The 12,479-nt window shown below is 49.0% G+C and overlaps 1 protein-coding gene and 2 non-coding genes across 3 annotated transcripts; 1 reads left to right on the top strand and 2 right to left on the bottom strand.

The window, feature by feature from the left end:
- Positions 1–299: 299 nt before the first annotated feature.
- Positions 300–11,961, top strand: LOC149365039 (2-oxoglutarate and iron-dependent oxygenase domain-containing protein 2-like). Its single transcript, XM_089575120.1, has 8 exons — positions 300–527; positions 639–695; positions 5,845–5,964; positions 7,007–7,094; positions 7,965–8,089; positions 8,394–8,582; positions 9,163–9,470; positions 11,856–11,961. Exons 1-8 carry the CDS (start codon positions 408–410, stop codon positions 11,959–11,961), a joined length of 1,113 nt encoding a protein of 370 aa, XP_089431246.1. The 5' UTR covers positions 300–407.
- TRNAA-CGC (transfer RNA alanine (anticodon CGC)) lies at positions 2,774–2,845 on the bottom strand. Its single transcript has one exon. It is a non-coding gene; the product is annotated as a tRNA-Ala (tRNA).
- On the bottom strand, positions 3,866–3,937 carry TRNAA-CGC (transfer RNA alanine (anticodon CGC)). The gene has a single exon. It is a non-coding gene; the product is annotated as a tRNA-Ala (tRNA).
- Positions 11,962–12,479: the final 518 nt, after the last annotated feature.

Consider the following 12,479-nt stretch of genomic DNA (forward strand, 5'->3'; position numbering starts at 1 on the left):
GAAAAACAATTGTATCAATTTTCTTTGAATTAATTGTTTATATGCCATTCTTTGACTTTAGTTTTATTTGTTATTTTTTGTTATTAGTGTTATTAATGTTTATTATAATATATGTTTTTTTTTCTTCGATTGGTGTCGAGCTGGTTTTTTCCGGGAAGTCATTCGCTCGCGGGAAAATTTCAATTGTATTGGTCAATTGTGCCATGCACTGCTGGCCGTGACTCCTCCTTCGCGGTCCCCCTTGCTTAAAAAATATATGTATGCTAGCCGCTGTCTTCAAACCATTCAAGAACTGGTGCGCTGCGCGTGCTTTGAAGTGCCACCATCCACATTATGAAGAGGCTGCAGCCTGGGACATCAGCGTGGGGTTGGCCCCGGCACGTCGTTACGCGGAAAACATTGCAGATATGAAAAAGCAGAAATTCTACCGCTGTGCATGTTATTTAAGCAGCGACATTGAAGTTTCCGAATTGGATATGAGGATCAACTACTTCGGCAGGGAGTCATTCCTTCGGCAGTTCGACACGGTAAGGTTGCTGCGAGCAGGTTCTAGCATCAGCACTCTGTAGATGCATGGACTTCTTTTCTTTCTTTTCGTTGCTTACTCATGGGCTTCTTTTTTTCGTTTTCTTGCTCAGCCACTCAGCAGATACGGTTTCGACTCGCCGGAACAGAAAGAAGCCATCATCAAGCGGGTGAGATGATTGAGCGAGCGCGCACAGTACTATATAGTTTTTACAAATGCGACAATTAAGCCAGGAATTGTGTATACACTAGGCCCCATGAATGCCGCTCAGAGCGCTCGGTATCATTTACCGCGGTGGCGATGTAGCACACTGTCAGTCAAAAATCAGCTCGCAGGACTTATGCAGTCGTCCAGTTCGGCACCCTTGAAGCTTGAAGGTTCGGAGAAGTGGAGAAGGGTTAATTTGTCATCCCCTTTCAGAAGTCTGAAACTGCTGGCGCGTTGTAGCTGCCAAACTATCGAAGGCAAACCCTGTGGCCTGAAGTCTTTTGACCCATATGCTGGACATATGCAATGCCTTCGCTGTCATTCAAATCAACGTCAGGCGATATTTCTTTTCCAGAACGCAATACTCATGGGGCCCAGGTAACATATCTGTTACCGATTTTTATTATTGGGTAGTTCATCAATGACTTACTTCGACAAAGAAGCTGCCAGTATTTAAGTCCTCGAATGTTATCCTGTAGTGTGATTCTCGTAGCCGCATATATGTGGTTTATGGCTTTGATTTATTGGGGTTAACGTCCCAAAGCGGATGTCGTAGCCGTGTGAAACCAACTGACGGTTTTGAGTCGCGTGACCTAGTGTCTTCAAAGTTAATTAGTGAAGCCTGATTAGTTACCTCTTTAATTATTGACGTGAGGAACAAAGTGTCAATGGAAAAGGTGTACATCGCTTTGAAAAACACTAACTGAAACGCTTGCACCGGGGGTGTCGTCTACGTAAAGTAGCTACAACCAACATCGCGCCAGGCCAAAGCAGGCAGGCAAACAGTTGACCCCACCAGTGCACGTAACTATGATCGAAATAGCCATTTGTCGAGTCACAGCGCCGAGGGTAATCGGGTTTTCGAAATTCTAAAAACTGATATGGCTGTACCACGCTGTTATTAACGGCCGGCTACAAGTCTAATTTTAATCAGTGGCCTAACTGTTATAGTTAAAAAGCTGGCTATCGGAAATTAGTTAGCGGCTAACTAGTTAACATTATTTATGTTTTATAACGTCCGCCAACGCTATTGTGCCGCAGAAGGCGCCTTACCTGAATAAGCCTATCTTCATTCACCTTCGTTTGCGCATGCACGCACGCACACACACACACACACCATATGTCCCAGCTAAACATAACCAAGCTTTTAAACACACATAAATAGCTTCTCTGTTGGCTGTTGGCTTCTGTCATATTCTCTATATCGCGTTTTGCGTAAATCAGAGAAAATCGAAAAAAATTTCTCTCGGCCTAACCGCACTTTTGTTCGGGCTCAAATTACGCCCAGAGGTTGCATTTGGTGGTCAGTTTTGTTTTATACTACATTTAGATGGGTACTTGCCTGAATCGGTCAGAATTATTTGGAAATCCCCCTAGTCTGTGGCGACGGCGAACCAAAACCGAAAGGTTTCGCAGCAGTGGTACCTGTGGCGCCATCTCGCACCCACCGGAGAAACCCAGATGTGCTAAGTTGGTGAGCAAATTATCTTTGCTTGGTGCTGTCTGCTGCGAAGCAGCGCAAGACATCACCGAAAATGTGATCGTACAGCGATCAAGAGAAGGCCATGCCCGTAACTTGGCTATGCGAGTCAAACTCCTCCCCCGCCGCCCACCCCGGTAGAGGGCTCGTTTCTCCGGTGGGTGCGAGATGGCGCCACGGGTACCACTGCTGCGAAGTCTTTCGGTTTTGGTTCGCCGTCGCCGCAGACTGGGGATTCCCAAATAATTCTGACCGAATCAGGCAAGTACCCATCTGAATGTAGTATAAAACAAAACTGACCACCAACTGCAATCTCTGTGCGAAATTTGAACCCGAACAAACGTGTGGTTAGGCCGAGATATTTTTTTTTTTTCAATTTTCTCTGATTTACGCAACAGTCAGTACATGTCTGCTGCTGAACACTCCGAGAGCACACTGAAAATCTGTGCTGGGCAATTCGTTCAAAAGGATTTCTTCTAAAACACACATAGCATTTCTACTTCCACCTCAGTTATGTCGTCATGCACATAGCATCGGCCGTTCAAAACAATAACCTGCTGTGGAAGTGCCGGGGTTTGAACCCGGGGCCTCCCACATGCGAAGCAAGCGCTCTACCACTGAGCTACACCCCCATTATATTTGTTAGTCGCTGGGGATAGAGGCATACAAATAACTAAAAAAAATGCATGCACATTCATGGAAGAAACCAGTAGGCATTGGAACCGATTTTCCTTCCTCCATGTAAACCAAGGAGGTCATGGTTACAACGGACGTTGACTGAAACTAAACAGAGCATGGCGGAATTTTTTTTTTCTTTGTGCGCTTGTCCGCCCGCCCGCCGAAATTAACTGGGAGATGGGAAGTGCTGTCCCCTGCTCCCGTCAGAGAAAATAAGGTTGACGTTTCAGATATTTCGCAGCACCTTTAGTATACCTTGTGCCGTGCTACCGTAACTGTAGTACCGGAGTCCGCCCACCGCCAGTGAGCCCGATGCTGCAGCTGGCGTCCGCGCAGCTGCCTTTTTCCAGTGTTTTCTTCTTCAAGAGGAACAGCGCGAAATAGACAAGGACTGAAGGAAGACACACACAGACAGTCGTCGTCTATTTCGCAATGTTCCTCCTGAAAATGGCACGCCAACTCGCCCAAGCATCAGTCCTAACGAATTACTCCAGTGTCTACAGGTGACGGAGTTCACGACGCACTGATGGTGCGCCGTGTATACATGGTACACGGTATGCTAAAGGATTGTGTTTCTGATTATGTATTACGAGCACTGATCACGATGTTAAAAGTACTGGACTCGAACTTGCCTCGAACTTTTTTTTTCGCCCGAATCGGGAACGGGGAAATCTTTCTGGAATCCAGTTGCTGTCTAAAAATTAAAAGATTCTTTTTCCTTTCTGCCGTAATTCCTTCTTTTGTGACGTGCTCCCAGTCATAACTAATGCATATTAGGTAAAAAAAGTTCACTGTATAGTCCGACGTTGTGTGTCAGACCCATAAATACAACTACCTGTGAGTAGTTTACCGTTCATAATGAGACCACAATTTTTTTATGTGACGATCCGAGTGTCATGCCAGTAGCAGTGCTCACAGCATTAGCTCTACCATGATAGTATGAGGGTAAAGGTTAAAAAAAAAAATGCCACATATGGAGGTGCCGGGGTTCGAACCCGGGGCCTCTCACATGCGAAGCGAGCGCTCTACCACTGAGCTACACCCCCACAACTCTCAGGGCTCCAATGGTGTGGTCATGTGGATGGTTCTGTCCGCGCTCCCCCCCCCCCCCTTTTTTTTTGTATTTACGATTTCTGTTTGAATTCCGCCACCTCGAATAAAGGCTTTGTTCATTCGTTCATAACGACCAGTTGTTCTCAGTGCGGGAGTCGTTTCTGGCACACCTTATCCCTAGCTAGGGAACGCTAGGGATGTCCCGATCCACGTTTCGTACGTCGCGAGGGTTGGAGCACATCTCGCACTTCTTTTTGTGCTTTCTTTGATCGCGGTGCCAGGCTGCTTTGGATGTTTTTCTAGCACTTCTCCTACCGTAACGATGCGTAGTTCATTTTCATCTCCTTGCTCACATAAAAGTTGAGCGCCGAATCGCATACGAAAGAGCCAAGTTTTAAAGCGTGCGAGCGTGAAGAAAAGTGTCATCAAAAAGTTTGGAGGGCAAATAAGTTAGCAGAGCTAGGGAGACCTTGAATATGACACCGCGACGACCTTGATGTCTACCTTGGCGGCCGAACTGCGTCAGGATGCGTGTCGGCAGGACACGACGGGGTTAATCGTGGCTGTAGGTATCGGTTGCTTCAAAACTGTCATGCATTATTAGCCTGTCTTTTTCTTTTCTGCTTTCTCTGTGTGCGACGAAGGCACACCACAAAATTTGAATTTTGCAGAGAAGGAAACTGCTTCAAAATAGAATACAAAAATAAAGGCAACACAAAAACCAATTCTTTTTAACCCGCAATATTTTCTGTTGTCAAGAATGGACCGCTGCTAGCGGGCAGAACTGCAGTTAGCTTTTGGCGTGGATCCATGGGCATGGGCATATATGGGCCGGATCCGCTTTCAGCCTTTTTGTGTTCATTAGCATCGCACTTACAGAAATGGGCTTCTGGAAGGAGTGGGGGAAGGAGGGCGGCGCCCCTTCCCTCCCGAGAATTCAGGATGAAACATATATTTTTGTATCCATTAGCAAACGGCTATACATAGCTCGATCAACATGCTCAAGTACCTCATATCCCTACGAAAAGCAATTTCGTGTTGCGAGAGAACTTTACATGTTTCGCGCTATGTCTAACCTCGCAGACTACTGAAGAGAGCGACCGATTCTGAGAGAAAAGTTTTACGTTCTCTTTTTCTGAATTCTTACCGTGAGAAGTTGTGTTTTGGTATAAACTGCCGGCTTCATTCAGCAGGAAATCTTGGCCGCTACATTTGGTACAGAGGTGTAACACCCCCCTATGGCGTCACATCTTGTAGACCTTCCTTGCTCACCGCCCTCCTTACGAAATTTCAACCACCCCGTAGCACCCCAGATGAAATACAAGAATGACTTTATCATTCGTGTCATCACGCAGCCCAGAAAAACCGTAGGCGTCTGGAGCTTTAAAATAATTACACTATTAATCTCGCACTGATTAACACCACAAATTTTAAAAATCCACTATACTACTTGGTTTCAGTGTCTGTTGGCTTCCGTCATGTAGGTCCTGAGCCCTTCTTTTCCCTTCCTTTCCCTTGGCAGGTCATATGCAGATGTGGATCGACAGACCACAGTAGCGCATATGAGCCCTATAACCTCCACCATTCCTGTTTCAGGCAAAGTATACGAATATTCGCTAAGCGTCTGGAGAACCACACGTGCTATACCAAACATATGCGCTCACCACTTCGCTGCCGCCGCGATCAGCTTTCGGGCCTCGCTGTAGGGCTCCTGTTTCCGCTCCAAGGCTGTAGACAAAGTCTGAAAGCATTGCCTGGAGAAATCGCTCGGGTTAATCGTTGAGTGGCTTCCATAATATTTGAGAAGGTTCCGCTACGCAGTGGATTCGCACCGTTGCTCGCGGCCTTTGTCAGCACCCTCGCAGCGCTTCGATAACGGCGCCCTCTTCCGGGAATGCAGATTGAAGGCGTGGTGTCCTCACGGGTGAGCGAGGTTGAGGCGGCGAGGCGCACCAGGGACACCGAGGACGAGCTCGGGATGTGCTACATACCCTTTGACGCCGAAGTCTACCACCTCAAGGTGCGACGTTATTCTTCCCGCCACAAATCTGCTGCAATGCCCTTTGCGCGCTATTTACGCCCAGTGGATGCGCGAGCTGCGGCAGCAGTGATGTAAAAGTGGTGTAAAAAAAAAGTAATGTAAAAGTGATGTAAAAAAATGTGGGATGTTATCACCCCGCTCGTGTCATATACTGCATGTAGCTTGCAGGACCTCGCCGGAAGGATGCTGCGCGAAAACCAGATAGAATTGCTTTAGGCGAAATGCAAAATATCGTACTAATAAGGGAATAATCCTTCATTAGCATCCATCCAAGCGTAGCCATACGGCTACAAAGAAAATGCTATACAGCTTTGACAGAAGCTTCGCAGTTGAAGAAAATTTGTTTCTGTCCGCGGATCAAACCCAGGGCCACTGCCTGACCAAGATAGTCGCTCTACTATCAGGCCGGTTAGCAGATGACAGGGCGAGAACGAATTGATCAGCAGGTCGAAGTGGGAGCGGTGTTAGTGCAATGTTTAGGGGAGTCCCCCAACGTGGAGTAAACTTGTAGTATGGGAGTAATTACTTATTAGCATCCACCCAAGCGCAACCAAACTGCTACAAAGAGAATGATATACAGCTTTCACGGAAGCTTCAAAAGTGAAGAAATATTCGTCCCGGCGTGGGGATCGAACCCGGGAGCACCACATGTCCGGGGCTGTCGGTCTACCAAGTGACCAAGACGAAGCATGATGGTAGCGCGAGACCGAATTGACCAACAGCTCGAGGTGAGAACGGTGTTAGAAACTGTAAGAGCTGTCTGCGCATGCAGTGAATATTTGCTTTGTAATAATCTTGGCGTACTGGCCTAATTGAGCTTATCAGTTATTTACTTTGAGCAGGTGACGTGTAGCGGTGCTAGCCTGGAGGCAACCTTGCACGACAGGCACAAAGCAGTTTTTCAATACTCGTTTGAGGGTTCAGGCATACGCTGTGGCTTAAGCCCTTATTCCGACCAAATCGCGTTTTAGCCGCGACTTGAGAGGGAAACAATCTGAGCGCGGTGGCCCTTCCCGTTCAGGAGTCGAACCTGGACCCGGAGTTCGTGAAAGCGGTGAAGACGGTCAGGTCGCCGGCATCGCTGCCACCCTCCTGGGTAGTCTCAGCAGGTGAACCGTTTTTTCTTTTTTTTTAAGTGCATCTGGGGCTTCACTCCTCAACGTTAGAACAATTTACGCGCGTCATAATTGGCCTTGATTTTGAGCCCGCCATTTTATATTGCACATTGTTTACAGGATTAACAATGCTGTATACGTATATTACATTCGGCATGCATTGCGCATTTAAATAACGTGCTCTAATCGTAACCCAGTTTGATTTCTGCTAGCATTACGGGAGGACACGCTATCAACAACACCCATTGTCTAATAAATACCCTGTCTGCGATCGTCGTCGTCAGCGGGGTCATTCCACCGAGAGACCAGGGCCTCTGCCATATCCGTCCTGTCAACCCTGTCCTGTGCCAGCTGCGGCCACCTTTGCCCGCAAGCTTCCTGATCTGATCTGCTCACCTGACTTTTTGCCGCCCCCTGCCACGTTTGCCTTCTCTTGGAATCAACTCAGTTACCCTAAGGGACCATCGGTTATCTTCCATTCGTATTACAAGCCTGCGCAGTCCCATTTATTCTTCTTGACTTCAACTAAGGTACCTTCCAGCCCCACTCTGCTCTCTGTCTCTTCATGTTCAGCCTGTCGCTTTCTTCTCCATAAATTGCTGCGCTGCCCTCAATCTAATTTCAAGCCTTTTCGTTAGCCCCCTAAGTGAGTATACTCACAAGATGCGACTTTGTATATGGAGACGAGCAAATATCCAAAATGCGGAAAAAAACTGAGTGCGAATGCTGAAGGACTCGCGTTTGTGGCCCCGGAAGCGAACCGGGGATGAAACAGAGAGCCGGAAATAGAGCTCAGCGTTGCCAGCGCTTTTGCGTCGTGTGTCATCGGTGCGTTCGCTCACGCAGTACGCATGGCGCGTGCAGAGAAGGAGGTGTACCACATCCCGCTGCTGGCGCCAGCGTTTGCCGAGAGGCTGCTCCAGGAGCTGGACCACTTCGGGAGCTCCGAGATGCCCAAGATCAGCCCCAACATCCTCAACAACTACTCGGTGCGTGAAGGACTCGTTCCCGGTCTTCTGTAAAACACATTTCATTAAGGAGAAATCGTAGATGCCGCACCTCACAGATAATGCACGGTGCATGCCGCGTTCAACCGAGCTAGGTACGTGAGAAGGGAGAGGGGGAGGAGAAAGCATACACAGCGCGAAACAATGCGACGGAAAAGAATCACTTGGAAGCTTGCCGCTTTACGTTCAGAAGTATGGTTAGCGCGTTCGCGCACCTGTACGCGTATGCAGCTTCAAGACTCCGTTCGTTGTCCGCGAGTACTCAAAGTGTGGGAATGTCGCGCAGACGGTGCTGAGCGAGGTTGGATTCGACGAGCTTTTCGTGACTCCTCTGCGCGAGCACTACCTCACGCCCTTGTGCCAAGCGCTGTTCCCCGGGTGGGCGGGCGCGCGCTTCGACTCGCACAACGTCTTCGCCGAGGTCTGCGAGCCGGGCCACGAGAGCCGACCCGGTTTCCACTACGACAACGCAGAGGTGAGCCAGGTGACGCCCATGGTAGCCCGATATCGAACTTGAAAGGATTCTCTGAGCAGGAAACAGTGGAATTCTCCGACCTTTTCCCTCAGCTGACAGTATAGTCACATAGCGACAGGTTTCCTTCTGTGTAAAAGGCCCCCAAAATGCATTATCATCAACTGAATGGTTACGTGAACTCGTAGGAGTACGCGTTCGAAACTAGAGCGGTAGTACGTAGCCGCACGCTGTTCATACAAATTTGCATGTAATTCAAGTAAACACGTTGGTGAACGTTGTGGTGAACGAGAGGCGCTCAGTATGCAGATAGATGGACGCAGAGTGCAGATTTACAGTGGCAGAGTACAGACCCTGGTAGAGAAAGGCCCACAAAGCGATGACTGCCGGTGGTTAGGTTCACTGAAGAGGTCAGGAAGCCTGCTGGGTTAGGGCGGCTTTGACGAGCGCAAGACCACTGAGAAAAAGGTCTCCTGCAGAGATAGGACCTAATGATGAACGGCAGCTGCCTTCCCCAACAAGTCATCGCAGCCAAGCAATGCAGCCCTTGACAACCTATATCGGCTGACCCCGTGCGTCGTAGGTGACGCTCAATGTGTGCCTAGGCCGACGCGAGTTCGACGGGGGCGAGCTATTCTTCAGCGACATGCGCGAGCGTCCCCTGGTGGATTGTTCGAGCACCCGGCTCCGGCGCCAGAAGCCCGCCTGGGCGTTTCTGCACCGGGGCCAGCAGCTGAGCGGCGCCCTGTCCACGCTGGGCGGACAGCGCGTCAACCTGGTGCTGTGGCTGCGTGCGTCCGAGGTGCGCAACCGCCGCTGCCCGCTCTGCGACCGACCGCCCACGCTGGTCGAGACGGCCGACGGCGGATACGGGGACGGCTTTACTGCCAGGTGCGCGCCTTGATTGTTTGGGTGCCGATTCATCTGACTGCGTAGCATTAGAACACCGATCTCGGCAAAAACTGCCCTTTGACATTCCTCTGAAGCTTCGACGTGGAGGCGCAGCTGGTGGAGGAAGGAGGCGGAAATGGGGAGCGTGCAGTCGGTGCGCACCGGTCGTCAATTCTTCGCTCTTCGAAGTGCGTCGAACGTGCGCGGAGCGTTCTCCTTCGTGTCCTTGCATGCCGGTTGCAAAGTATAATGCGAACGCATACCGTCGCATTGATTCCGTAGATCCCCCCCCCCCCCCCCCCCAACTCTTTCTTTTTCGTGTACGTCTACAGTATCGCTGTGCGACAACATAATTAGTCCACTCACTTCCATGGTCATTACTCTATCTGCGTTCACCGCAGGACAAAGCCCTGTCATATCTCTCCAAATAACCTGTCCTGTGCAAGCTGCTGCCGCCTCATTCCCTCAACCTCAAGGACCATCTTTTTTCTTCTCTTCGCATACGCTTGCCATGCCTTTTTTTTAAGGCGAAAGCGTTATGGCTCATCAACAACAAAACCCAGCGTTGTCGTTGTCGACCGCAATAGTGGTCATCAAAATTCCTTGAGATGTCACCATGGTCCTGGAGACCGGAAGTGACATCGACAAAACCGGAAGTGACGCCTTGGCTTGGTTAAAGAGGTGCTTTCATCATTATCATCATCAGGCTGACTGCGCCCACTGCAGGGCAAATGCCTCTCTCATGTCTCTAATTAACGCTGTCATTTGCAAACTGCGGCCACCGTATCCCCGCAAACTTATTCACATGTACACGCATGTCGGGTGGTCTTTGCTTAAGGCCTCTAGCCTAAGGTATTTGACCTAAAAGCCTTTAGCAGAAAGGTGTTTGATACATTTGTACTAGTTACTAACTAGTAAACGAATATAGCTAACTAGTATCCCACGGGGACACACAAGTGCTTTCTCATTCATAGCACGTAAGTAGTCTTCAGTGCCCTCCATAATTTTCCTTGTTGGTTGCAGGTACGATATCATTCTTAGCTCGCGTTCGTACCGTGGTCCATTCTCCTTTCTCTCCTGCAACCTTTTGACGTTGAAACTACCATTCTCCATCGATCTACAATTGTCCTTATACGCCGCTGTACAGGATGGGGAAAGAGATTAAGAAAACACCAAGTGGAGTCTCTTTTTTCTTTTCTTTATGTTTTGTTTTTGTTATACGCTATAACAGCAAGACTGGTTTTGTTTTTTTGAGGAAAGGAAATGGCGCAGTAATTGTCTCATCTCGGTGGACACCCGAACAGCGCCGTAAGGATAGAGATGTGGCAGTGAAAGAAGAAAGAGAGGAGATCCACGAATGCATATCCACCCATCGCGGTGATTACGCCTGTAAGTGCTCATTGCGGGGGTAACTATTAAGGCGGAAGCCTTTAATGCCTCATCGTTGTAAGCAGAAGTTGTCGACAGAAATGTCACGCTTTTCAATTGGTCGAAACGGTCGTGATGTCACAGCGCGCGAATTTCAAACGGGGCCAATTGTACTTTGGCTAGTAACCATGTAACCAATTACAGGGATCGTATAGTGATGCTCCAAGTAAGTGAGAATGACTTGAGTTAATTGCTTTCTTACCTAATTAGACTAATTAACCTTCCTAGTCAGGTTAGATAAATAAATAAAACCGAGAGTAGGAAACTGGTCAAGCTCGGGATTCGAGCCCCGGTCTCCGGAGTGCGAGACGAGCACGCTACCACTCCGCCATGCCAGCTCAATGGTTTGGAAGGAACAAAGGCGCGTCTGGTGAATACGGTGTCTTCGTTCACTCCCATCTTCCTCCCTTCCCGTTACGGCGAGGTCAGGTGTCCACCGAGGTATGCGAGACAGATAATTCCCTTTCCTCAAAAACCAATTTACCGACGAGCAAGGCGTAAAACCAAACGGGCGATGGCGTTCTATGGACTCCCTGGCAGCGTTGCAAGACGCTGAGCCGTTCCACTCTTAGAGGCGAAGCCTAACACCTTAACCACGCATCAGTGACACAAGCAGCAACACTGCGCTTATAAGGCTTTCGCCTCACCGCACTTTAGGTCAACAAAGTGCCCCCTGAATTTTTGGGTGCAGCTGATCGATGGACAGTGGCAGATGGGTTGTGTGTATCTGTACGCACAATGCGCGTGCAAGCAATTCAGCGATTAGCAACGTTACCAACGTCTCCATTTGTGTCGTCGTGAACAGTGTGGTAATCACTACAAATAGTGGCAACTGTTTGTATTGCTTACAATTTATGTATCGAATTATTGCTACCACTGTTCATCCCGACATCGGGAATGGCAGGTGTCGAGCGCGCGACAGTGGCCTGCAGTTTACTCAATGTGTTTCTCTTCCAGCTCGGCGGCTCAAGAATCGGCCGCTTTGAAAACCCCCCATTTTCCGCTCATCCGGCCGACAGTTTCCAGCGAGCGACTGGAATCCGTCGACGTTGGCGCACAGTAAAGCCGGGCCGACCACAGTGGACCATGTGTCATGCTTATTGCGAGCTGTCCGCTAAGTCTCGCTCAACACAGTACAACTGGGCTTCCACTGAAGTAGCTCAGGCTAAAGTGGTTAGCTTCCTCGGTCGTTGGCGAGCTCTTGGAGAGCACTTCGGCACAGGGAAAGCTGCTATGAGAAAGAAAACAAAATGTTGGTGTATAGTTTGTGCATCAATAGAGAGTTTTAGTGGCGCTGCTCGTGGTGCAGGGTACTCGACCACCCTATAGTATACGTTCAGCTGTGCTAAACGTCTTACCTCACAAGTTCTAACAGAAGTTGCGAGTGCTTAGCCGAAGCGTGTTTGCCATTAAGCACGAAATTCTTAACAAGCATTTCGAGCAAAAGTCTGCCTGGATAGGTAAAACTCGGCAAGGAACAAGGTGACTCTACAGGCTGCTCTTAGTCGTGACGTCTCGATATGGATTAGGTCCCTTCGAGGGATGAATGAAACGGCGCTGAGCTGCAACGTCCGTAACGAT

This window comes from Amblyomma mixtum, chromosome 2 (genome assembly GCF_055824585.1).
Source record: "Amblyomma mixtum isolate Tamu chromosome 2, ASM5582458v1, whole genome shotgun sequence".
Lineage (NCBI taxonomy): Eukaryota > Metazoa > Arthropoda > Arachnida > Ixodida > Ixodidae > Amblyomma > Amblyomma mixtum.

What these genes read in the sequence shown, in the direction of transcription:
- LOC149365039 (XM_089575120.1), top strand. Translation starts at nt 408, where the DNA reads ATGAAAAAGCAGAAATTCTACCGCTGTGCATGTTATTTAAGCAGCGAC. An exon ending in CCGAAGTCTACCACCTCAAG is followed by an intron (nt 5,965 to 7,006) that starts GTGCGACGTTAT and finishes CTTCCCGTTCAG; the next exon opens with GAGTCGAACCTGGACCCGGA. An exon ending in ACATCCTCAACAACTACTCG is followed by an intron (nt 8,090 to 8,393) that starts GTGCGTGAAGGA and finishes AATGTCGCGCAG; the next exon opens with ACGGTGCTGAGCGAGGTTGG.